Below are 27,664 nucleotides of genomic sequence, written 5' to 3'. Positions count from 1 at the left end.
GAGGGTAAGCAAGGAGAGGAGCTAAGTCATAGAATCATAGAATAGCCAGGGCTGGAAAGAACCTCAAGATCATCAAGTTCCACCCCCCCTGCCATGGGCAGGGACACCTCACACTAAACCATATCACCCAAGGCCTTGTCCAACTGGTCTTGAACACTGCCAGGGATGGAGCATTCACAACCTCCCTGGGCAACCATTCCAGTGCCTCACCACCCTTACAGGAAAGAATTTCCTCATTTTATATCCAATCTATTCAGAAGGAATGAGGTCTCCATGCAGCCTTCTCTTCTCCAGGCTGAACAGCCCCAACTTTCTCAGCCTATCTTCACACAGGAGGTGCTCCAGTCCCCTGATCATCCCTGTGGCCCTTCTCTGGACTTGTTCCAACAGTTCCATGTCCTTTTTATGTTGAGGACACCAGAACTATACACAGTACTCCAGGTGAGGTCTCACAAGAGCAGAGTAGAGGGGCAGGATCACCTCCTTCGACCTGCTGGTCACGCTCCTTTTGATGCAGCCCAGGATACGGTTGGCTTTCTGGGCTGTGAGCAGACACTGAAGCCAGCTCATGTTCACTTTCTCATCCACCAACACCCCCAAGTCCTTCTCCGCAGGGCTGCTCTGAATCTCTTCTCTGCCCAACCTGTAGCTGTGCCTGGGGTTGCTCCAACCCAAGTGTAGGACCTTGCACTTGGCATGGTTAAACTCCATAAGGCTGGCATCACCCCACCTCACAAGCATGTCAAGGTCCCTCTGGATGGCATTCCTTCCCTCCAGCGTATCAACTGAACCACACAGCTTGGTGTCATCGGCAAACTTGCTGAGGGCACACTCAATCCCACTGTCCATGTCAGCGATGAAGATGTTAAACAAGACCGGTTCCAACACTGATCCCTGAGGGACACCACTCGTTACTGGTCTCCAGTCGGACATTGAGCTATTGACGACAACTCTTTGTGTGCATCCATCCGTCCAGTTCTGGCAATTGAGTTGGATTGGTCTGGTTATTTGAACTGTGGACATTTCTTGCTGTGCTTTTTGGACTCTGATCCCAAGCTTGGTCTTTTTGTTGAGCTTCATATGAGCACAATGTCAGTAACTGTAGGAAAGCCTTGGGTGACCTAGAGGACTCTAGCCTGAATAACCCTATGGAAAGAGAGCAGATGTAGATTCCTATGCAATTTATTGTTCATCCTTTCCAAAGCAGAGTAGTTCTGAATGACTACACGGGCTCTATCCAGACAAGATGAAAAGCTGCTGTACTTGTTCTCTGTTTTCAAGGGCCCCTTCAGTAGCCTTACATTGAGCTTTCCAACACAATAGGAATTTTACTGCTGCTTATACCAGTTTTGGGGGCAAATGACATGCACCATATAACACTAAGCTCAGGTGGTCTGTGCTGTCCCATCTGTAAAGTATGAAATAACACTTAATGGCTCCTGTTGGGATTTCCTACCCACTTTGCCAAACAACAAGTTAGAAATATGGGTCAAATGTATGCAGATGCACTCTCTGATTCTTTATTTTATGCTTAGGATTATTTTTTTTAATATATATGTATACACACATATATATATATTGTATTCCTTTTAATAGCATTTGAATCTCTAGTCATCTTCTAATCACATTTCAACATTTCTGACCATGCAACCCTGATTGCTGCAGCTGCTCTTGCTTTCAGTCACATGATGAATCCACCACAAAAATGCTGATTCTTTCACCAGTGCTGGAATAGCATTCTCTTGCATGCTTCCTCAACTTACTCATTTGAATTTTGTGGTGGTACTTTTGCTATGTAGCATCTTCATTTGTGAAAGTATTTTTCTTGGAGACCCTCTGAATATTTTTCCCAGGCATCCTTAGAATGACTTGTGAACATTTTGAAGAGTGGAAAAAAAAGTGCAAACCATAATAAAAATAGGGAAAGGTGTGCAGAAATGCTTCGGAGATTAGTAAAGCTGTAGGAGATTCTGAAAGTTTGTTGGGATTGGATCATTTTTTAAGGTTGTGAAAGAGTGAGTTAGAGAGAATTGTGGTGGGGATATCGTAGGATTTTCTTTTTATGCCTTTAGTTACGACAAACAGTACTGACTTTATCACATGATTATTGGGAATTATTGTTTAGAAGTTGAATTCTAGCAGCTTATTATGTCTGTGTAGCACAGTGTAGCCTGCAAGAATACTGACCTGGAGCTCTATATAGTCATTCTGGGACACTGTCCCTCCTGGTCATTTTATGTCCTTGTGGTTTGTAGTGTATTTTTGCCTCAGTTTTCATGGCACCTTTGCCATGTGGACCTTCTCTGCACTAATCAGTTGCCCCATGCTCCTACTTTCCTAGCTGTACACTTTAGCTGCTGGAAGGAGCTTGGTGCCAACTCTCTTGTGTCACCCTAGGCAGCTTCAAGATCTGTTTATAACGTAAGTCAGTGTTGCTTAAAGAGAAAAACTTGCTTAGTGCTGATGTGCTGATTTATTGGGTATTCCCAAGGAAAGTATCTCAAAACTTGCTTTATCATCGAGACATGTATCTGTAGCATGAAATACAAGGTAAATACATTATTACTATTCAAATGTTAGAGTGAAAGAATTAATTTATTACTTTTATTAGTTTGCAGTGTACTTTACATTATTGTAATATGCAATATTGAAATAATGATCAGAAAATAGGTATGTACACATTCCGTTTAGCACAGCAATTTAATAATTCACTTGGCAAAAGCTCATCTAATAATACATGAACTGTGAAATGTACTTGAAATGCCAGTTGTAATTAAAAACTTTCAAAACTTAATGTTGGCAGTGCTTGTATGTAAGCTTCTTTGTGAAACAGGCAGTTGGGGATCCAGGTTTCAGCGTGTTTTCAATATTAGTTTAACTACTAGGATTTTTTTTTAATATTTAAACAGAACATTTAGTGTTGACACAGTAAACTCTACCCTTCTGATTTTGAACTCCTAGGAATGAAAGAATGCAATCAAGAGCACATCAGGTTTTTTGTGCACTCTGTGGACTCGGACTACTGCCTTACTGAGTCAGAATTACTGTTCAGGGCATTTTTTTATTGTTACTGCTCTTCAGATCTGCATGACCCTGCCTCTGGAGCAAAAAGCTGATGAATACAATGGGTTTTCTTGAAAAGCTTAAATAATGATTGCTGGAAATTCAGCATCAGGTAGTCAGTTTTAAACAGCAAAGTATAGAAGTATGGAAATGTGTGCCACAGAGATCCCTCCATTATTGTGCTCAGTTTCTCTGTCTGCCCTTTGGTGGTGGTGGTTGTTTTGCAGCAGCCTCCAGAGACTCTCAGATAGGATTGGTTTCCCACAGTACCATGTGTTGTACAGACTCACAGTAAAGTATAATTTGCAAGGCAAATAGTTACAGGCTGGGTTTCTGAAGAGGTAGTCCACTATACCCTTTGTTATTATGAGTGAAGATAGTCTAGCTCCTATTCTTTGAACCTCTGACAACATGGGCAGGGGACTGGTTTAGGAACCTTTCCATTCTTGCCCCTGCCATTTTCTGTGGGAAGTACTCCATGAGAAGTTCCCCTTTGTAGACAGGCTGGCCCACAAAAGGAGTTGAGGCTGTGGGACAAAAACTACTGTCTAACACAGAGATGTTTTAATGTTCGAATGTGGCTTAAAAAGTGAAATATATTGTCCTTTGAATCAGGTATTGAATTACTAATTTTTGGTATTTCTGAGATAATAAAACTCATTAATTTAGCTCAGCTCCACAAAGAACATTTTATTTTATATGACTTTAACTCTTCATGTGGGGAAGACATGGCATAATGCCAGCCTACTGAATCACATTTTATAGATGTTTTTGCAAATAGTGCTTTTCTGGTTTTTACAAGTTTTTCCTTTTTGTTGCAATTGTGAATAATTTTTTTGAGGAAGTGACTCCTCTTTTGCCTTAATGAAAAGACATGGATTAGATAAATGAAGGAGGGGCAGGGATAACGTAAACTACCTTCATATGCTGCCTACAGGAAAGAATAAATGGGTACTGTGGGAAAGTATAGTACAACTGAACTTTCCTTGATATACTTATAACCCATTTTCTTGATTAGCAATAGGCTTGTGCATTCAAAAACCTAACTAGACAAAAAATAGAAAGCAGATCCTACCTGCTGAGTAAATAGGTGTGCTCAGTAGTGATTCAGGGCAGTGTAGGTAATACTGTAGAAGGTAGTGGAGATATGCATTGAATTATTGCCGTATCAGTTTTGTCTGGGGAACCTCTTTGCATCATTAATGTTTTGTCAGCTGAGTGAAGTTATATGTTTGATGCTTGGTTATGCTCACTTGTTTGTATGAAACCTTTTGAAAATCTAGATTGTGTCCCAGCATTGATTTCTGACTCAATCAAAAGGCTTTAATGGAAGAGCTATTTAAAAAGAACTAGGAAAGTGATTGTGGCCTGTCACAAGATTGGTGTGTTACACATCCCATGCAAACAACTGCTGATCAAAAAAAATGATTAAGGAGGTTTGAGATGATTTTAGACTAGATTAGTATCTGTATCTGCTTACTGCTCTGTTGTTATTTGCTTTCCTTTGGTCAGTTATCATCTTGACACTTACTGCTGGACCAATCCTATTCTCAACATCCACTTCCAGTCGGTAGTTCCCCTGAAGAATCAGTTAACTGCAACTTTTATTGAAACCCATTTAGTGGGCACCCTATGCTATCTAATGATTGCAATCAAACAACTCAAAAAGATCCCTCGTTAATAGGTAAATTAATATCTAAAGAAGACTAGTAAAGGATCAAGAGGGTTCTCAGAGTTGGAGAAAACTGAAGCTGCATGTGATGAGCCCGGTTACTGCATATATATCATTGTTGAAGAGAGTTTGAAAGAAATGTGCAGCAGGATGTAGGAAAATGCAAGCTTAAAAAAAGCAATTCTTTTGTTACATAGTTTAACTGTTACCTCATTTCGGCCCAGCCCAGAAAATCTCATTGATGTTAGTACAGAAGTTTAAAGTTCCTTCATATGTTTCTGCAGTTCAGCCTAGCTCCAATCAGAGCAGACTTTCAGCAGATTCATTGATTTTTTTGTTTGCTGTTAAATTTTAAAGCTTCATGTATATGTTTTTGCTTCAATCTGTTTCAAAAGTGAAGTAGAAATGATTAAATGATGTTCCACATTTATTTTCAAAACATTCCTTTTAAGTTTATTAGTGTAGCAAGTGAAGGGTAACTGAAATAATTTAGCATTTTATTTTAGATTCTTAAAGTCCTAAAATGCACGAGCAAGCTGCTGTCAAACTTGCTAAATAAAAATCTCTGTTTAGACAAAGACCTTGTGTTACAACTTCCACATGTGTGTGTGGGTTCACTCAGGTATTACAGCAAAGCTCCAGAAAATAGGATCTTATAAAAATTGATACATTCCCTCTAGTTGTCTCTTAGCTGCTAGTATGGTCATTTCATGTAACCCGTTTTCTACTATTGTTCCATATTTCTGTTTCAGTGGATGGTTTGAAATTGTAACTGGCTGTTTTCTGTAAGTGATACACACCCTTCTGGCACTTCCCTCAGAACTTGCTTGCTTTAGGATGTGGAGCTTCTATAGATTTCTTAGCCCACTTGATGGACTTTTAATTCTTGTATGGCTTAGAACCAGTCAGCTTGTCATTCCTGCTGCATGAGACAGGCCCAAACCCACTGGGCTCCTCTGTAGGATCCATCTAATAAACCTCTGCTCTGTAGCAACTTTTTTCTGAAGTCCTCATTCATCCATGTTCATTCCTGCCAAGCTAAGCAAGCTGTTTAGACCCTGTCTAGCGCTGAACTTGTTATCAGTGTCAGAACTATAGAAAACCCTGAAATAAAGGTCTGAATACAGGAACCTGAATATAAGGTTCCTTATACTTGGCTGTTCCACACCTTCAGTGTCTCTGTTCAGAACCTGGAAGAGTTTAGCCAACTCTCCTAAGAAAGCCTGTTAGATCATCTTACCTGCCTTATTTCCGTGCCTTTTTGGTAGTGCCCTTATGCTGAACAGCATCACAAGAATCCTTGCTTTGCGTATTTCTCAAGAAAATGAATTTCTGTTATGCCTAAAAATATAGCTGTCTGATTCTTTTTCTTGGGACTTGCTTAAGTCTTCCAGCATCTACTTGTCAACTTTGTGTTTTTAACTTATGAACAAACTTAAGGAAATAAGATCTCACATTATAGGAGAAGACTTCATTCCCAGAGCTGATAGGGGAACAGGCATGGGAGAATGATGAGAGGACTGAACTACAGAGAAAATGTGTTCCTCTACACCAGAGTAATTCTTAGATAGTAACGACAGTGGTCAGCAGAGAAGATTCCCAAGTGAATGTCTGGACACTAGACAACGTCTGGAGATAGACACCCTTCTGCCTCTTGGTGATTTTCAAGTGGAACAGCTACTGTGTCAGGGAATGAGAAGACCCTGGCTCGAGCCAGTCTAGAAATAAAGATGTTATTTTTAATTTTGAGTACAGGTGGGTACAGGTCCCTGCCTCAAAAAGTGTTTCATTACTTTTTTATTACTGCAACGAGTCCAGCAAAGGGCCTTTAAGATGAAGGTCACTTGTCCTATGAGGAAAGGTGGAGAGGGCTGGGACTGTTCAGGCTGGAGAAGAGGGGATCTCACCAATGTGTATAAATACCTAGAGGAGAGGGTGCAAGGAGGATGGGGCCAGGCTCTTTCCACATGTTCCCAGTGACAGGAAAGAGGCAGTAGGCACAAACTGACACATTTGAAATTCCATTCCATTCATCATTTCTTTACTGAGAGGGTGGGTAACACCAGAACATATTGGCCAGAGAGGTTGTGGAGCCTCCACCATTTGGAGATACTTAAACCATGATTCAACATGGTCCTAGGTAATCAGTTGCATCTTACCTTGCTTAATCAGGGTGGCTGGCCTGGATGGCCTTGAGAGGTCTTTTCCAACCTCAGCTGCTCTGTTTTCTTCAATCTGGAATAATTGTAACCATAAACATGGCTTCATATTCCCTTTTGCAGAATAAAGAATTGAATGTGGATCTCCCAAAACCTGGGTAAGAGGGCTCAAGGTATTTATGCTATGATATAGCACTCTGGATTAATCGTCATTAAATAAAATTTGGAAACTACTTATTTGTACATACTGCTTGAATTCCTTAATATATTAGGGATGACCAAAAGCAGAATATTACTGAGGGGGTGGGAGGAAGGGAAAACCTACTACTTAGCAAAAACTAAGGTAAATTATTCATATGCAGCATATATTCAAGTGGGACTGGTCACTTTTAGTTTTCTTTTTCTGGAGGAAAAAAAAAAAAAAGAAAAAGTTTCAATGCAGATGCTTAGAGCTATTTATATCACACTACTTATGTCTAAGGGTTATTTATGCTAACATGTCTCTTCTAGTTAACAGAAAATAGTGTTCTCAGAGATCTCACCTTGATCTTTGGTGTCCCACAAGTGCTCAGTCTGCTCCCCAGTTCTTACAGAAACTCAACATACCTGTGACTGTCACGTTAAAGGATTTGGGAGGGTGATTTTTTCTTTTTAAGAATTAAAGGATAGTTTTACCACTGCCAAAGAAGCTCTACCAAATATATATTTCATTAACAATTTTATCACTATCATTATTATTACATATGTTAGTTCCAATTTAGGGAACATTTCCAAAATTCTGAGAAGATCATAAGTGAAGAGTAGTGTATCTGTGCTAAGGAACACTGCAATAAGATTTGTAATTTTTCATGTGGTGCAAGTTTGAATTCCCATTTGAAATAATTTTGTAAGAATACCAAAAAGAAAAATAGGGGTTTCTATGCTGTCTGCCATTACATTACTACACAGTTAGACATATGGACAGGTGCAGTTTGCATGTATGTATCCTAAGTGATCCCTCTTGCATATTTTCAGGCATCCATGTCCAGCTCCAGTTTCCATGTGTACACATTTTTTCTCTCCTTGCAAACCATCCCACTACATTTTTTGACATTCATTCAGTGCCATTAATACTGGCTGGCACAAAGTTATCCCTGTTCTACCCCACTGTCCCATGAAATAATGAGTAGCATTGTCCAAATAGGGTTGAGAGGGAGGGAAGTAGGGAGGTTTGGGGTTTCAGGATCTTGTGCCTTTTTTCTTCTGGCTGCTTACATTTTCCTAGTTGCAAGGATAATTTTTTACTTGCTCTCTTCCTGTAAAACATGTAATTGGTGAAGATAGCTGTTACCTAGCTTCCTCTCCTGTTCCCCCCTGAAAGGAAAGAGAGGAGATTTCAGAAGGTGAAACACAGAACAGGCCCCCACTGAGAATTACTTACAAAAATGGAAGGAGATAAAAAAGGAGTTTAATGCTCAGCTAAATCATAATTCTTAACTTTGGGGTTGGAGTTGAAGCTGGGAAAAATTGTATGTACTCTGAGAGAGTAAGAGCGTAAATGAAAGTTATTTGAAGAACCCCCCAACTCAAAGTTGTTATTAAAACATGGGAAAACTAAAGATACAAATCACTGAGGACCTCAGACCCCAGAGAGCACTGGACTCCTGAGCCAGTTTTTCAGAAGCACAAAACAGAAGAATTAATAGAGTCTGTGCACATAGCTAGTGAAATGCAGTAAAGGCGGTAAAATATATATTAATATCTTAGTACCTACTGTAGTATAGAAAACCAGATGAAAAATGGCTGAAATGCTTGTTCCTTTGAGGAATGCAGAGTACTGTTACACTTGACAAATCCATTGTAAAAAGAGCTGGCAAGCCAACAAAAAGCAGACACTGTTAATCCTGTTGAAACCAGTGTGAAACAGATGAGCATACAACTGTTCTTGACAGCACCAAGGTAAATCAGGGCTCCACACTAACTGAGAACAGTGTGCTCGAGAGCACTGAAAACAAGTCTCTAACTATTATCAGTTACTGAGGATGTGTTGTCTTGTTTAACCAATAAAGTATATCAGGAATGTGTCAAAAATGGATTTCTGGCATGTTGAGCTGAGTGATCCATCCCTTCCCCAACATGTTTTATTAAGCGGGGTGGTACGCCCTGTAATGAGGGTGCAGTGGAGCTGGTCCCTGCCATGCTTCCATATGTGCTGAAACAGCAGTCCCGGCAGCTGCTGGGCAGCTGAGGTGCAGCTGATGTCTCCCTTCCCACAGATAAGTGGGATGTTTGATATACAGGACCACTATAGGCACTGGTCACAACCCTTCACAGCTGGCAGGGATCCTGTACTAATTTTGCACAGTTTGAAAGCTGACAAAAGATGAAATCTTTGTCGCTGGATTCTGTTGGTTTCCACAGAGTTGGTTGAAAGTGAAGTGCTGTTTCAGAACTGCTCAAGTTGAAAGGTGTGAGTAGACTCTCCATTCATTCATAGGTTCATTAAGAAATTTATATGTCACTGAAAGTCTAAGCATTGAAGGGGAATCTAAGATCTGATGTTACTGAGATGGTTTTGGTAATTTTGCCAAAAATCTTTTCACATATGATTTTTTTGCCTATTATGCCAGTCAGTTGCAAATTGTACCTTAGCATGCAGAAAGCTGGTGCTTACTGAGTGATTATGTATTGCTGGTAAGATTATAAACCTTAGTTTGTAAATGGGTTACATGGGTTTTCTTCCCTCTCTCAGTTTGGCAGGTTCACTGTATTGCACAAGTCTGCTGCAGGACTGTCTTTTCAACTATTTCTTCCAGGTTCTACAGTGGAAAGCACAGCAGGAAGAGGCTGCTAAACTAGAAGCTGCTGTAGCTGCTAGAAGAAAGGAAAAGAAAGATGAGAAAGAAAGGCTACAGAAAGAACAGGAAATTATTCGTAGAGCTCAGGAGAAAGAGAAAGTATGTGAATCTTTTATATATTTTTGCATATATTAATATACAATTGCCTTTAAAATCTTTAATTGATCTCACTACCTTGTAGTCTTGTAAAGTATTAGGAATTAGTATAGAGGTGAGCAAATGGTTAGTTGAGTCTTGCTATTATCCACCTTAGCTTTAAAGCTGCTTGCTGTTACACACCAAATGTACTTTGTTGCATGTCTAAAAAAAACCCAGTCACATACACAAATAAGTGTATGTGACTGTCTCTGCATCACAAAAAATAAGTGCAGAGCCACTGCTGGATTTCTAACTCGTACAGCTTTGTTCTTTTTAGCATGTGGCAAGGACTCTGAAAGCTTCCCATGCTGCAGTTAAGTATGCTGCAATGCAGCAAATGAACCTTACAGGGTATTGTCTGCAAGAGAGCACACTGCACTTTGCAGCACAAGCACCTTAACAGTAGGCCTGAAGCCCAGTGGTAATATTAACCATATCAGGATATTGGAAGTCTGTAAATATTCTAAGTACTTAGGTGGTGACTACTTGGGAAATGGCTTTCATGCATACCTAAACTTCAACTTAATATAAGATCAGAAATCCACTATAGTGAATGTAATGCTTTTAGAAAATCAAGCTACATCACATGTATTTGTGTTGACCTTTCTATTTAAATGATACGGCAAAAATCCAGGAGGTTTTATTAGAACTTTACCTCTATTTCTGAGTATTTTTTATGCTGAAATCTGATATGTTTTGAATCCAACTCACCTGTGGTGTATTTGTTAAGACTGCATGGAAAAAATAAGTCAGAGAATGTCATAGTTTCTTATTGCTTTGTCTTTCAAGTGCTACTCAGTAAATAGTCTCTTTTACTGGACTACTCATGCCAGCATATCTGCAAGAAGAGGCACTAAAAGCTGTTCTCTTATAACATTCTAGTTAGAAGTTAAGAAAACAAGGCTAAACTGTTCCAAAGAGAATATTTTCATGAGGCATATGATGGGTTTAGTGATATCAGTACATGTCACACTACAGGAAACTAGTGGAATAGAAGGAAGAAAACAAAATCTGTAGATTTTGCCACCTTGTCAAATGTATAACATATCCTGCTGGGAGTAAATGTTTACTGGTGGGACTACAACATGGCCAGGTAGACACCCTGGAATCTGATGGACTCTCATGTCCATAGAGATGTCTATAGCAGTGATATTCCTTGCAGGGGAAAAAGCCAGACACAAGACTGTCCATACTTACAGCAATTTGTTTAAGTTGTAACTGAAACAATTTACAGCACTTACTAAAAGCAGTAAAGAGATTATAGCAGAGCAAAATAAAAGACTTGCAGGCAGGTGGAACCGACTGCTGCTTTAGCAAAAGAATGAAAATAGTACTACACTACTTGGAATTTCCTCTTCTATTTTTATAGCATTCAAATATCTTTTCCTTGCTTAGTCCAAATATGTCTTCATGCCATGTCAAACAGGTCAAGAGCAGAAGTTCTTGTAGCTTATTGTATTCCTAGTAGATAGTTTGCATAACCATTGAATTTGGTTATATCAACAATTCTGCAAGGAGCACTTGACTGAAGCAGTTACCTGGAGAAAAGAAGCTGAAGCTGTGAAAGCCTTCTTGTCTTGAGATCAACTCATGATTTCTCATTGCTGCAAGTCCCTAGAACCAACATTTTAAAAGTTGCCTATTTTCAAATTGATTCTGATTAATTTGTGAGTTCATTCTTCTTGGTCATATCTGAATTTGCATACTTCGTGTATCCAGTTTATTCTCTAGTTGAAGAAGTCTCTGTTTACATCTAATTTTATTGTTTTCCTGCAATTTATCTTGAAAATGAATAGTATGCTAAATCATATAGTTAGCAAAATTGCAACTAGTTGTCCCAGAGCCAGTTTCAAGAGATGTTTCTCTTTCCTTCAAAATACACAGAAACACTCACTTTTTGTAAGAATCAGAAAAGCACAGATTGGAAGGGACTCGAGAGGTCTCTAGTCCAATCTCCTGCTCAGGAATGAGGTATGACCAGGTAACTAATGGTTTTATCCTTATTTTAATTTATTTATCCTTAAATTATCTCTAATATTTCAGACTGTCATTCCAGGTTCAAAAGTTGAGAAAGGTGTTGCAACCCTGCACTTTCAGAGAAAACCAGGCTCAATTTAAATCACTCTTGGTTTAACCTTAAATTGGCCTATTGCATATATTGCTGGTGAACTTTTTAGACATAAACCTCTATAAAAAGACAGAGGAGAAATTTTTAAAATTATGTGCAATGTGTTACAATACTATTATTTATGTTGTGTTTTTTTTTTTCCACACTGACATGTGTTTGCTAGTGTTTGTAATTTGCTGATATGTTGTTACTGTTCTTACATGCTGGATTTAAAGTTATAAAATAACAAGGCAGAACTTCTACATTGTGTGTCTGCAGTCATCTTTTATGATAGAATTTTCAGAGTGAGATGTGATCAGGTTTTGGCTGGTATGGATAATGCGTAAGTTGTTTCAGTTGGAACATGTGATTGTGAGATGCTGTGGTTTCTCCCCCAGCACTGGACACAGTAGTGCAGGGAGGGGCAGCCCATGTTAAGTGATGGTTTGCTGCTTAGGTTATGAGAAACTTAGCTGCTGCTTTTCTTTCTGTTACAGCTTGTTCTGCTTATTTGTCTTTACTCACACTGTGATTATAGTGGCAGGTGGCTCTGAAACCACAAGGAAGGGAAGAGGATTGGTGAGCCTGTGCTGATCTAACCAAGCAGCAATGTTAATTTTTTGTGTAAATAATTTGGTTATGCAAACTTTCTGCTTGTCTTTGGCCTATGTGTAAAGTCTGTATAGAACTGCCTATGCGCAGATGGAAGAGCAGCTGTTTGAGGCCAGCAGTCATATGTTTCATTTAAGTATGTTACATCTTAGATCCTTAAAAAGTGCCGCTAACCTTATACTGCAACTGCTTTTCTGGTGAATGTTCTACAGCAGCATGAAGATCATGTAAAATGCCTGTGATCAGTGTAAAAGAAATTCCCAGTCTCTACCTAGCCTGTAATCTATCAGGTTATATGTCAAGTACTTCCAAACCTGAGAATGGCTAAAATGACATTAAATCTTAAATACCAGTGTTACATTTGTTCTGTTGGACTGCAGATCAGATTTTCCCTATATATTTAAATATGGAATTTCAGAAGTATCCACTGGCCCCTAATTAGAGTTTATGAGAAAACCTTCAGGCAATTTGAAATACAGAAAGGAAATAATTGCAAAAGAGAGAGTTTTATTTCATAAATATTGAGTGTTTAAAAAGAAAAGAAAAGAAAAAGCATTCTAAGAGTGTTCCTATGGAGACAGACTGGGAGAGCTGTAGTTGTTCAGCCTGGAGAAGAAAAGGCTATGGGAAGACCTTAAAGCAGCTTCCAGTCTCTACAGAGGCTGACAAGAAAGCTGGAAAAGGGCTTTTTACAAGGGCGGGTAGGGAGAGGACAAGGGGGAATGACTTTAAAGTGGCAGAGAGGAGATTCAGATTAGCTCTTATGAAGAGTTTCTTCCCTGTGAGGGTGGTGAGGCACTGGTACAGGCTGCCCAGAGAAGCTGTCACTGCCCCATCCCTGGCAGTGTACAAGGCCAGGCTGGATGGGGCTTTGAGCAATCTGCACTAGTGGAAGGTGTCCCTGCCTGTGGCAGGGGGGTTGGAACTGGATGGTCTTTAAGGTCCCTTCCAACCCAAACCATTCTGTGATATGGTATAAAGGGGATGGTATTCTGACTGCCGTTTCAACTGAAATCTGCAAAAGAGGCTTAAATTCAATACAGTTCAGTGGATGATACAGAAGGTTTTCTTGCTCTTTTATAAAGCTTTTGTGAAATGATTTTATAAGTAAATTTCATTGTACGAAATTGACTGTGTTTTGGGGTGGTAGGATAAGGTCTCAGACCTTCACAGGAAATTTATGCATTTAACTGTAAAATCAAGATATTATTGAGGTATAATTTCAGTTGCTTTTATAATTAATTTTATAATTAATATTTTTGTAGTTATTAAAAGTCTTCAATTTTCTTAGATTTTTCTATCTTTCTCTAATTCTATTTATTTTTTCCAGCTGTATTTTAAATTATAGAAACATAATGCTGTTTTGTCAGTGAATTACAAGTGGCAGCATTGTCATATGCTTCTTTCATGATAAACAGCCTTTTCAAAAACTTAATCTTGATTTTCAACATAAACACTATCTTTGTATTGCTGGAAGCAATAGCTTTTAGTGAATCATGTAGCTTTTCTCTATTTGTCAAGACGTCTGTTAAGGAATTAAGGGGTTTCTCAGTCAGCCCTGAGGTGGTATGAAACCCCATACTGTTCTCTGGCTATTCTTTTGGATTCTAATTTGGAATTACACCAGGGTATGTCGTTACTTCTGTGTCCCAACTTGTCTTCCTCTTCTGGTATCTGCACGAATGGATAAAAAAGCTCCAAAACAAACTAAACCCAAACCAACAGAGTGGAAATGAAAGAGTATGAAGTACAACAAAGAGAAATTGCAAGAGTGCTAACCCTTGTAGATCTGTGTCATCCTAACTCTTATTGTTGGGATAGCGGAGTACTTAGTATAATGCAGAAAAGAGAATATGTGGTACAACTCATATTCCAGGTCATCTCCAACAGGTACTAGAATGTGTTATTGTTACAACTGAAATAGGCAGGATAGGTCAGCATAGCTTCAATTAGGGCAAGAAACTGCAGGATCAGGTCTTATATTGAGGTGTGCTGGGGTTTTCCATAAGGCAAAAAGATACAAGAAATGGCTGGAGCCTCATGTTGCCAATATGCATAATTCATACCTTTCGTAGACAGAGTTGAGGAATTACGATCATATCCACTCATCTTATGTCGGTCTTATATTATTACCGTAATAAGGATGCTGTGCTGTCTACAGATGTCTAAACCATTCCTGAAAATTAGTTGCTGAAATTAGGTAAACTAGAGGGCTTTCTTTCCTAATATGTAACTTGCCCATTAGTGCTTATGAAAAAAAAAGTCTTAGCTGTGATTTGATGTGTCTTCTCCTTATCTTGTTGTCTTTGGTTGGTTGGTTGGTTGGTTTTTCTATTCGCTGTTGATGGTAATTGTTTGCATATATTTTGTATTGCTGTTAACCTTCTAAACAATGCATGGCTTTCATGAGATGAAGTCAAGCCTAGCCCCTAGTGCTGGGCTTTACAGTAAGTAGCTGAGGTCCCACAGGTGGCAGGGAGAAGAGCTACAATGGAACCAGCCAGGAGCCTGACCAGCCCTGTCTCTTGTCTCCAGCAGTGGCCCTAAAATTAGAGGAAACTGCTACAGTAATTTCCCTCCCTTCAGGCTACTTTCCTGTCTCCAGCTGTTCCCTGATACTGATGTGGTTTTCAGTTTAGTAACACCTCTGCAGGGGCTCTCTTTGGGAAATTGTCTTGTCTTTCCTGAAGCATGTGTGAACTTCCTGCATCCATCACCTTCTTCCTGTTCCTCAGCAGGCTCTCCATGGCTCTCCAGCCAAAGTGAGCTGGGCTGGTGTGAATCCAGCCCTTTGAGCTATTCTAGGGCACTTTAACTGAAGGACCGTTCACTCACTTGGGCAGCACAGTTGAAGGTTTTGATGGCAGAGTAGGAAAGCAAGGAGCAAATGAAAGTGGTAGCCTTGAGTTTGCAGTTGAAAATGATATGCAAATTGGTATACACAGTCTGATTTTACTGTTTCTGTGTGTGGGCTCCACACTCCATGTTCTCCTAGTAAATCTTTTGTTAGCCCATACTGTTCTAAAATAAAAATTTTATTCTAAAAAGAGCAAACTTGGATTTTCTTTAATTTAATGCTTTTATTACTTTAGTTGTTCTCACTTACTTGGCTTGTGAATTATTGTTATTTTGTTTACTGCATTTGTTCAAACTCTAGGTGAAAAAGTACTGGGCTGAGAAGCAGCTCAAGTGGCAAAAACAGGAAGAGAAAAATCTACAACATCTAGAGGAATTAAGAAAATTAATGTCTGAACAAGCAGTTAAAGACAGAGAAAGGTAAAAGAAACTAAATGTGAACACCTATAGTATCAATAGGAACTTCTTATAGTCTAATTTGCTTTGATCTCCCAACTTCCTATATTAGAATAAATTGAGATAAGTAATTTTTTTCCTTCCTGTTTGGCAGTTACTTTGGTCTATACACCAAGTATGCATCATTGTATCTTGGATGCAATTTACTTGTTAGTTTGAATTAATTCGTATTCATCAAAGTTTTAGACCTCTGTAAGCACTAAACTAGTGTAAACATGATAGGGTGTACAACATTAAAATCAGCTTCCTTTGTGATTTTTTTAGCTTTAACTGGGTAATAAGACCTACATTCCTACTTTGCAGACTTATTTATAATTAGGCTTGGTTTGTTTTAGAGTCAAGTGAGAGGAGAACATTAAGCACTTAACAGCTTCAAAGTTACTTATTATTCTTTTAGAGGGTCTTAAACTGCATATCTAGTTGTAGATGCTCTTCACTTGTTTGATGTAATTTAGGACTTCAACCTAAATCTGAATCCATGTAAAGTCTTCATTATTGAATAAGGCCTTTAATGACCTGCCGAAGAAATACTTGATTTCGCAGAGGAATTCCTGTCACAGAAGAGCATAAAACCCCCTGTCTGTAGTCTGGCTATAATTGCTCTCCAATTGTAGGCTTCCTTTTTTTTCATAGAGGGAGCCACCAAACTACATGGACCAGAAATGTGATTAAAATAAAGTACCATTGGCACTAGAATATTAAATTTGGTCTTAAGCATTCTGTGGGAAACACTACTTCAATCTTATTTTGTTATGATACCTTGCTGACAGCTGAATTTAAATGTCTGTCCTCATGCTACAAATATATCTATACCTTTCCTTAATCGTAGCTCCAATGATTTTAGCTCATAGCAAAAGAAACATATGTACTGGAATTACTGAGTTTTCAGCAGAATTGATCAGGAAAAAAAATGACTTTTCTTTAAACCTGTGTACTGCACTATGCCATACAATTGGGGAATGTTCTTTTCTTATGCTAATAAACCTTGCAGAATAAAATACAAGGAAATGGCACAGCTCACTGAGGAACGCAGGAAGGAAATAATCACACCTTTAGGCTATTACAAGTCAAAAGTCAGTAAATGCTTAGTATTATGTTTTCCAGAATTGGCAAACTCTACAAAATAAAACAGGTTTTAAAAAACTGCTTGCTGTTTGTGAAGATTAATAATTCTTTGAAATTACTTAATGCTTTTCATCTTCAAAACCTTCAGAAATATAAATCAAAGGGCAGAGACATTATTGTTATTAAGGGCTGTAGTGCTATGAGTACAGTATAAGGCATTTTAAAATATATATTGTACTGAACTAAGGTAGACACACCGTCATCATGATTTTACAATACAGCACTGCATTCCTCTAGAAATTAATAGTATTCTTATGTGTTTCACCTACTGCAGCAGATAAATTGGTTTTGAGTCTTTGCAGAACTGATCATGAAAATGGCATGGGCCGGCACCACAGTTCTGATCTGACATGAAAATGAAAAGATTTTTGGATTGTGAGCAGATCGGTGATTCTAAATACAAGATACGGCCTGGATAGTGCATAGCGTTTAGAATATAATATCTATGATTCTGTGAGTAGGTATAATAAGGTATTAGGAAATGGTTTGCTGTTATCCTGAATTACTTTTAAAATTAATTTTAAATTAAGTAATCAGGTTAATAAAAAGGAAAATTATCACAGAGTCACTGTGGTGATCTATTTATTCAGGTCTTGCTTTGTAACTGCAAGATGGTGAATAGCCAGAGCTATCAACAGATTAAAAGAGAAGGATTAAAGGCACTTGAAACTGGATGTAGAATTTCAAGTGACCAAGTCCAAATTTGCTTTCTCCAGCTCCTCTGCTCAGTGATTGTCTGACAGTGGAGACATTTAACTGATTAGACATTTAATTTTCTGGTGTGGAAGTTCCTAGGTAGCTGCAGTTTTATGTTGTTTGTGTCTTAGAACTGGTGTTTTCAGAGCAGCTGGCTACCCAGCACTTGCCTACACCCCAGAGGGTTTGAGTTTATGTAAGTTCCCACAGATGTTGATCAAGTAAAAGGTGGTGAAAGTAGCAAGTCGAACACAAAATCCTAATAAGCAATGCTATTTGCATTCAGCAACATGGGAGAGGGGAACATTCAGCATTCAGCAGCAGGGGAGAGAGGAAGATTGTTCTGTGATTTCTGCTCCAAGCCCATCTTCTGTATTATTTCTTGGTTCAACAGTTATAGAATCATATAATTGTTAGGGTTGGAAAGGACCTTAAGATCATCTAGTTCCAACCCCCCTGTCATGGGCAGGGACATCTTGCACTAAACTGTGTCACCCAGGGCTCTGTCCAACCTGGCCTTGAACCCCACCAGGGATGGAGCATTCACAACCTCCCTGGGCAACCTATTCCAGTGCCTCACCACCCTAACAGGAAAGAATTTCCTTCTTATATCCAACATAAACTTCCCCTGTTTAAGTTTTAACCCATTACCCCTTGTCCTGTCACTGCAGTCTCTAATGAAGAGTCCCTCTCCAGCATCCCTATAGGCCCCCTTCAGATACTGGAAGGCTGCTATGAGGTCTCCACGCAGCCTTCTCTTCTCCAGGCTGAACAGCCCCAACTTCCTCAGCCTGTCTTCATACGGGAGGTGCTCCAGTCCCCTGATCATCCTTGTGGCCCTTCTCTGGACTTGTTCCAACAGTTCCATGTCCTTTTTATGTTGAGGACACCAGAACTGCACACAGTAGTCTAAGTGAGGTCTCATAAGAGCAGAGTAGAGGGGCAGGATCACCTCCTTCGACCTACTGGTCACGCTCCTTTTGATGCAGCCCAGGATACGGTTGGCTTTCTGGGCTGCAAGCGCACACTGAAGCCGGCTCATGTTCATTTTCTCATCGACCAACAACCCCAACTCCTTCTCTTCAGGGCTGCTCTGAATCTCTTCTCTGCCCAACCTGTAGCTGTGCCTGGGATGGCTCTGACCCAGGTGTAGGACCTTGCACTTGGCATGGTTAAACCTCATGAGGTTGACATCAGCCCACCTCACAAGCATGTCAAGGTCCCTCTGGATGGCATTCCTTCCCTCCAGGGTATCAACTGAACCACACAGCTTGGTGTCATCGGCAAACTTGCTGAGGGAGCACTCAATCCCACTGTCCATGTCAGCGATGAAGGTGTTAAACAAGACCGATCCCAACACTGATCCCTGAGGGACACCACTCGTTACTGGTCTCCAGCTGGACATTGAGCCATTGACCACAACTCTTAGTCCATCCATCAAATTGATGTCGCTCCAGTTTTGAGACAAGGATGTCATGTGGGACAGTGTTGAACGCCTTGCACATAGCAGTTTATTATTTCCTATTGAATATTTATGAAACCGTGTCTGAAAGCAGGGTTCTAATGAAATTATGCTTATCAAAAATCACATAAGTGTGTACCCACAATGCTTCAGAAAGGTATCTTTGCTGAAACTAATCTGCTAAGCACATTTTTCAGCTGGTAATTTATTAAAATTATTATTTAATGTGGTGCTTAAAGTAAAAATGTAGTATTAAGACATTTTAACCTTTTCTATAAAGTTGAGTTTGCTTTGAAGAAATAGTAGCTAAAATATTACGAAGTTTAATAGAGTGAAAGAGAATTAACAACTTTATTTGGATGTGGACACTGTGAAATCAAATCTCAAGTAAATATTTAAAAGTAAGTATAAAAAGTACTGGAAGGATGTTCCAAATTAGGAATATGATGTATGACTTAATATGTGTTTACAAGTTTCTCTGCCTTCCCTGAGTGCAGATTTCATAGCCGTGCCATTGCCCTCTGGCATGAAACTTAATCTTTGTTAATACTGGCCTTGGTCTCCCCAGCATGAGCAAGATGATGATCTCCTTAGGATAAAATAGTAATGAAAACATGAAGCCTCCTTAGGAGCAACAACTGCTGCATCAAGATTCTGCGTCCTTGCTCTCCTCTGGTCTCTTGTCAGTGACTTTTACAATTAATTGCAATCACATCTATGCAAATAGGGTATGGAAAATCCAAAATGTTCCCCTTTAGCAATGCTTTACATTCCTATGTACGAGAAAACTTTTACAGGAGAGACAAAGTATGTGACATTAGACCTGGATGAGTGCCCCTCAGTGTTCCTTCTTGGTAATTTACAGAAGTTTCCAGGGTACTGAAATTCCTGTCTGATCACACTGGAGTATTTTAGAACATGTATCATAGTAATTGGCTCAAGCAGACTGAAAGGTTTTCAATATAACAATTTTTTTTGTCATTTTTCAGTAAAATATGAATATCTGCTTGTTATTAAATTTTCTGCATAGAAAAAGATTAGGCTTTCTCCCTGGAACAAAATTACTTCTGAAGATTACTACTATAAGCATTCATCTGCGTAAACTGCAGTGGCCACAGTAAGAAACTGAAAGCGTCTGGGGCATCCTCAGGCAGCTTTGTACCACTCTCTTGTGACAAAGTTGTTTGTCCTGGTAATTGTTATTGGATTATTGATGCAGTGCTCTTTTCTAGCTACCAACATAACTGTACACTTAGTTCTGATTTTTACAGTTTATAGCACAATTTATATACTCCTTTGAGCTTACTAAAATTTCAAGTAAGAAAATAAAAATACATTTTATTGTAGTTGAAGCAACTCTTTCTTCTCCGTTTCCCTAAAGGGAACTTAAAATTTCAAGGGTAAAAGAAGGATAATTCTTTGACTGCAAGGCATGGTAGTGGCAATTCCTATGTAAGGTCTAAAAGTGACATACCAAAGGATACCCTGCAGTTTCATTCAGAAACAAAGTTTGGCAGTGAACTGAGGGTTATTTAGGAAATACAGTTGTGTCATATTGTACTGTCATATGCTGTAAATAAAGGTTCAGGGTATTTGTGCTAACTTCCATTTTTTTCCTTTTGAAGAAGGATGTAATTCTCAAGTTTTCATGCTTCTCCCAGTAACAAGATTGGGAGTGATGTGTTTCTTTTAATGGAAAGGGTTATAGGAAAGAGTTCTGCTATACACAGATGTCAGAGAACATTTCTTCTTGGCAAAGAAGATTTGGGGGGGGAAAAGTGACAGGGCTATATAAAGCGTGCTAGAGAAAATCTGTGTTCTGGAAATGAAATCTGAAAGGTTAGCCAAGTTGTTTGGAAAAAAAAAAAGCACCCCCCCAAAAAAAACTCTAACCCCCCCAAAAAAACAAATTTACCCCCCCCATCTCTCTTAACTCCCTTCCCCCAAAAGTCAGAAAAAAACAAAAAAGCCCACATTCAAATGAAAAAGCATTTTTGGTATTTTTCAGGTGTTTTGATGAACCACAGAGTTGTTGTTATGTGGCTAGAGAAAACATCAGACTAGTTTTCAAAATGAAATAGCATAACAGAAATTTAAAATTAACCTTGACCAATGCTTTTTCCATTTGTGTGTATGCTGGTTTTCAGGGTAAAGTTTAGACGAGCATTACTAGAAAACCGGTTGCTGGAGAAAAAGGAACTAGCCCTTCAAGCAGCACATGAAGAAGAGGAAAAAAAGAAATGCCTTGCACTGCTACGACAACAGGTACTTTTATTTCCTTGATGTAGTATTTTCATATACAGTAATAATACAAGCACATACTGTCATATTATGTGAAAGATAAAAGGAACAATCTATCAAAAGCAAATAAATGAAGAAGTTAAAATGGTCTGACTTAAACAGTAATTCTGTCATGTTATAAACCCCGTGTGCTTTGTAACTGTGACAACAGGAACATTATGATGTTAAATTGCACTGTAGAAGTTGTTAATATCTGCAAATAGATAGATACTGTTTTTTCTGGGTTGGATATGATTACTTTGTTGTTGTTACTTGTTTGTTGTTGGTTTGTTGGGGTTTTGTAAAATAATCTTAAGTCTGCCTCAAGTGTTTGGCAAGATTTCTGAGTAATTTAAATTCTTTTTAAATTCTGAAAACTTACAGACCTTGGATAACTTTTCTTCAGAGAGATTTAACTCTCTCTGAAACTTTGGCATGTTATTTTAAAAAGGACATCTCAGAAAATGCTTGCTAATGTTTGTCATAGTAAATGTAGTGTTTTGTGTTTTTTTACTGCTGACTTTTTAAGTAGTAATTTTACCTTCATTTATATTTCCGTATCTATTCTACTTGGTTTTCCCTCCAAAGTTTAAAAGGAAAAATCAGGATTTCACATTCTTTACACTATAGGAACTGCAGCCCAAATGTGCACCCAAAGGAAAATAAGGGAGGAAGAAAAGATGCTCTCCAAACCCTTTTGATTTCAGATAATTTAAACATCACTAATACAGCAGCTTTCTCCCCAAGACTGCATCAAAAGGAGAGTGACCAGCAGGTCAAAGGAGGTGATCCTGCCCCTCTGCTCTCGTGAGACCTCACTTAGAGTATTGTGTGCGGTTCTGGTGTCCTCAACATAAAAAGGACATGGAACTGTTGGCCCAGAGGAGGGCCACGAGAATGATCAGGGGACTGGAGCACCTCCTGTATGAAGATAGGATGAGGAAGTTGGGGCTGTTCAGCCTGGAGAAGAGAAGGCTGTGTGGAGACCTCAGAGCAGCCTTCCAGTATCTGAAGGGGGCCTACAGGGATACTGTGGAGGGACTCTTCATTAGAGACTGTAGTGACAGGACAAGGGGTAATGGGTTAAAACTTAAACAGGGGAAATTTCGATTGGCTATAAGGAGGAAGTTCTTTCCTGTGAGGGTGGTGAGGCACTGGAATGGGTTGCCCAGGGAGGTTGTGAATGCTCCATCCCTGGTGGGGTTCAAGGCTGGCTTGGACAGAGCCCTGGGTGACATGGTTTAGTGCAAGATGTCCCTGCCTGTGGCAGGGGGGTTGGAACTAGATGATCCTAACGTCCTTTCCAACCCTAACTATTCTATGATTCTATGACTACCCGTGGTTAAAAATACAATATTTGATGCAACCTTGACCTCACCTTTGGCATGTACTTTGGCTTCAGGATTAACCATCCCAGTACAGTGTGCATGCCAATGAAATTCTTCCTTGTGGCTATGGCTTTGTAAATGCTTTCACTTCAGCATTTGGGTGTACAAGGTCCAGATGAAAGAAAAATATAGCAGAGGTCGAATACTGCAAGCCATCTTCTCTGGGATAACTGAGTGTAACAGGAATATATAAACTTAATGGATCATTAGTCTGTTATTTCAGTCGTTCTTTAAACTGTTGAACTCAGGCTCATCTCCAGTCAATAATACTTCATTTTTAATGATCTGATTCAGTTAAATATTTTGCTGCATTTCCAGCATTATTTTAGGTTGACAATGCATTTTTAATAACTCTATTACATCTTTTCTAAGTCACTGCTTGAATTGCATTGTCTTTTGCATCAGACATGACAAAAAGCTGGTTGAGATTCATGTTCTGTTGATCTCTTCTGACTGACCCAGTTCTCTTGCAAAAGTAGAAAATGCTTCTATGATGGCCTTTGACCAGCATGGTAGAGTTCTCACTTCATTACATTTTCCTAACCAGTAATTATTCTCTGTTTCACACTAATGAAATACTGCTTCATAAAATATGCCCCTTAGTTGTATGTGGGGAAAAACAAGATATTTACTAAAGTCATCCCATCTGTATATTTCGACAGCCTGTGAACACAAAGGTGACATTTTCTTAAAGAAATGGCAGAAAATTACCATAATTTTAAATATTTGTTTCTTGTTTTAGCCATTCAGATGGTGTCCTGACTTCAATTATTTTGCTTATGCATCTTTCTGTATCTTCCAAGTAGTATTAGCCTATATCTGAATATTTTAACCCAAAGAAAAAAGAAAATAATAAATGAAAAAAGTTTCTCTCTTACACAATGTAATGTCAGAGAGAATCTTTGATACTGATCTAGCCACAGGAAATTAAACAGTTAAAACAGAGCACTTGAGAAAAAATCCAAAGTATTATTTGTGGCATATCACTCCATGTTGTTGCCTGTGACTCAGTAAAAACTGTGAACTACTTGATCTGAACACCTTTGTTTCCATCCTAAGAAAAAGAAGAACATTCAGACTTACAGGAATTGTGGGTATTGCTAAATTCTGAGTCTGCTGGTTCCTTTTGGTTACTGGTTTTGAAAGTCAGAGCTCATGTCAAGTTCTGCTAGAAAGCTGAGGATGCTATTGCTTCACTGCCTGCATTCTTGCTGAGCAGAGGCCTCCTCCACAGCCAGGACTGCATGCCACTGTTACGGTGTCAGTAGTGCACATATCTGGGAAGTGCTGTTTTCTGGTAGCCTAAAGCTTAGCATAAGCTTATTTCCTCCCTGGGGTATGACAAGGTAGCAATGTAAGCTATCTCTTTGCAGAAATGCAGTCCAGCTTCAAGTTTGTGTTTACAAGGACTGACAATTGGCATTCACAATATTCAGATTATTCAGTGTTAAGCCTGCCCACACAGCGGGCGGTTCTCCACTTCACAGCAGTTCTGGGCATGCACAGTGCCATATTAAGTCCAGACAATTAAATTGTCTCCATTGGGAAACAGGAAAAAAAGTCTCCCTGTTGATTATACTCTGTCGATGTGGTTTTATTCTGGATTCTAGTTTTAAGCTTTACAACTTGTATATAAGGATACAAAGTGGCTTAAGACAACTTTTGAAATTTTTCAACCAGGTAAATGATCATGTTCTCAAAGGATGTGTTATTGATAATAACCTTTTGTCACCTCAGGGCTACACAGAGTAATTGTTGTTTTCATGTAATGTGTTTTAGGTTGCTGTTATTGCAAAATCAGATCCAGCTAGAGCAGTGGCTGATACAGTGGCGTCTAAAGCTCGAATGGGCATCGGAACCAAAGAAGAGTTTGATATTCAGAAGCCACTGTTTCAGTTGCATACATACAATGAACAGCAGGTAATTGTCTCTAATCACACTATATAATTTATTGTATGCACATATATCTTAATGGTGGTGCGTGATACTAACATTAGTAATTTATCTCCTAAATAGCAATATTAACAGTAGAATATAGAATATAATTTGTGTTAAAATAAAAACATTAGGACAAATAGGTGGGGTAATCTCTCTGCCCAGGTGTAGATGCTGGAGGACCACAATGAGAGTGACCATAAATGTGTGTTCAGGTCCATCATAGGAGTCATGGGCTCTCCCTGAACAGCATCCCCCACTGCCACCGCTAAGACAAAGGATGCTGGGCTCAATGCACCACTGTGCTGTTGCTGTGTTTGCTGAGCATTTTGACTGAGCTGTTTGCTATTTTTTCATTTCAAAACTTACCCCTTTTACATTTTTATGCATTGATTTAAAGAATACCTCCTTTTCCCCTGCTCCAGTTAGTGTTGTACAAAGTATTTGAAGTGAATTGACTCAGCATAGAAGTTTTCCTGAATGTATGCAAAACAGCTGTGTTACAGGTAACTTAATTATGGGGCATTCTTTTTTTTGTGGAAGATTATGCACAGCACAAGTATTTTCATAAAGTGAAAATTAATATCTTGACTATCTTACAGTGTTGCTAGACTGAGGATTAGTTGGGATGTGATATGCAAGGGCTAAAGGAGAAGAAACTGGTGAGGTGGAAAAGAAGCAGGAAACTGGAGTAACTGTATTCTCATTTTCAGGTCACTCATACTGCTGAGGACAGTGGTAGCATAATTTCAAATGGAATTAGTAACATAGGGGAGGATTTTTTTTATTCCTTCACTGTTCCCTGTCTACTCAGTCTATACATTTGAAATTATTCCCACTCTGGAATTTGAAAATTATATTTACAGAAAAAGAAGTGCTATGATATAATTCTGTGGCATAAAAGCTTTATTTTAGCATTGAATAACCTGAAATTTAATGATGTCTATAACTAAGCTTGTCCAGCATTTCCCATTTTAAGGCATTTTAAATCTTCTCAGTTTGATAAAAGAGAGATGTGGCACAAGATATACAAGGTTTTTTTGGCTAGTAAAATTTATCCAAATCTGACCTATGTATGAGGCTCTGAAAAGCCTTAGCTTAAAAATGTTCTAAATATGTGTATTTGAGATTGATATCTGAATTCTCAGAATATTCTTCCTGTTTCTGCTCAAAATGGGATTTGGTACTGCTTGAACTGTAGTATGTGTCTCCTGCCAATCACACTGGCGTGCTCCATCCCAGAGCTGCAGTGGTTGTGAATAGTATTTCCCAGTGCTGGGCTTCCCAGCAGCTCTGGGCTTTGTGGCAGTAGATGCTAGAGCTGAAGGCAATGTTACACGTTCTCTTGTACTTTCAGTGCTCTCCCACTATAGCCCATGGAAGAAGGATTTGAGAGAGGCTTACAAATTTTGCCAAATAACCTGTCAACAAATTTTAGAAGTAATTTCCTTAGGCATTAATTGTTGGTTGATGTAAAATGGAAGTGTTACTGCTATGTTGTCACAGACAATGCTGTGAGAAAAATCAGAAACATGTTTGAAACACTTGGATGCTGTAGAAAAAAAACAAGAAGGGATTAGAAGTGTTGTGCTGAAAGCAGGGCTGTATTGTTGGGGAGCATTAGAGGAGTCAGCAACTCTTCACTGAGCAGGCTGAACTAAACATCACTTGGTTTCTCAGCTACGCTTTCAATTTTGCTGAGGAATGACAACCAGGGCTGTTAAAATAGTTTGTGATCACTAATATTAAAAAGGATAATATCAAGATATGTGCAGTGAGATAAGACTTGTTTACTATAGAGTTTCTCTGTTTTTGAAGGCTTTATTTTATGACCGTAATTTTCTGTCTCTTAAAATTTTTTAAATGTATACATTTACAGATAACCTGTGAGAGACACTGTTTCTGAGGAAAGTATTGGTTTGTTTCTATTTATCATTGTGTGGTTTATATTAACAGATCACTTCTGACCCTAGACTTCGTGTTGAGCTAGCTCTTCGAGAAGCTGGTCTTCATAAAACGCTTTATGCAAAAGAGATTTTACCAAAAATTCCTCCACTGAAGCTTCCAAGAAGAGACATGGAATCTACAGCTTTTAAAATGTGAGCAGCTCTCGTATCAAAAGTAGAGAAACTTCAGGGGTATTGTCTGGCCTATAATGTGAAAACTTTAAATAAATTTTCCTTAGCCTGTGCCATAGAACTACGTAGTTCTCAGTGTGTGCAATCATTCTAAAAAACAATATGCCTTTCTCATGCAGGGCTACCCCATTTTACGCCTGTCTTGGTAAAGGTTGAACAGAGTTTTGGTGGGTGTAGGCTGTTGTGGTGTAATTTCGCACGTCCCTTTCTACTGGGAGATAGGACACCTATCCTATCTCCTACAGACATTACAGGCCAGTCTGATGTATAGCATCTTGAATAGGAACTCTGTTTTTTAATTGGCAGCATAAATCCAAAATAGATTTGCAGAACAGCCACTTTAAATTGTGACACGTGAATACACCCCACAACTTTCATTGCAGGTTTCTTGAGAATTTGATTATTTTAATGAATGTTTTTATTATTCTTTGATTATTATAAAAATAAACTTAACCTTTGTCTATATTTAGAAACAAATTTGCTGCATCATGACTGCAAGCCAGTCATGCAATTTCATGTTGCAGATTAGTCTTTCAGTATAAATTATAAATTAGAAATAACATTTCAGATCAGGGATCTTTATTTTGGAGCAGAAACTACTGATTAAGGTTTTATTTAAATGAAAGGAAAATTAATGTAATTCCATTTTGTAGCTATGTTTTCCAGTCTTACATAAGTGTAAAATGGATGTAAACAAGGTATAATTAGCAGTTTAACCAAACATTTCAGGGAGATCTGAA

The 27,664-nt window shown here is 38.7% G+C and overlaps 1 protein-coding gene across 6 annotated transcripts in view; it reads left to right on the top strand.

The window, feature by feature from the left end:
• CCDC148 (coiled-coil domain containing 148) overlaps window positions 1–26,985 on the top strand; it is a 58,922-nt gene extending 31,937 nt beyond the window's left edge. For 4 of the 6 annotated variants that reach the window (XM_062637841.1, XM_062637847.1, XM_062637843.1 and 1 more), the window contains 5 exons: window positions 9,690–9,830; window positions 15,746–15,864; window positions 21,331–21,448; window positions 24,631–24,771; window positions 26,743–26,985. In XM_062637841.1, the coding sequence (XP_062493825.1) occupies window positions 9,690–9,830; window positions 15,746–15,864; window positions 21,331–21,448; window positions 24,631–24,771; window positions 26,743–26,889 (666 nt within the window). In that variant the 3' untranslated portion in view covers window positions 26,890–26,985. Of the gene's footprint in view, window positions 1–9,689; window positions 9,831–15,745; window positions 15,865–21,330; window positions 21,449–22,093; window positions 22,241–24,630; window positions 24,772–26,742 lie in introns of those variants that run through there. The other 2 variants (XM_062637842.1, XM_062637845.1) reach the window with 2 other exon arrangements.
• Window positions 26,986–27,664: the final 679 nt, after the last annotated feature.

This window comes from Pezoporus occidentalis, unplaced genomic scaffold (genome assembly GCF_034315485.1).
Source record: "Pezoporus occidentalis ecotype Australia unplaced genomic scaffold, CSIRO_AGI_Poc_V1 ctg54, whole genome shotgun sequence".
NCBI classification, from domain to species: domain Eukaryota; kingdom Metazoa; phylum Chordata; class Aves; order Psittaciformes; family Psittacidae; genus Pezoporus; species Pezoporus occidentalis.
Note: the sequence above shows the minus strand (reverse complement) of the source record. Positions and strands in the feature narration are given on the sequence as shown.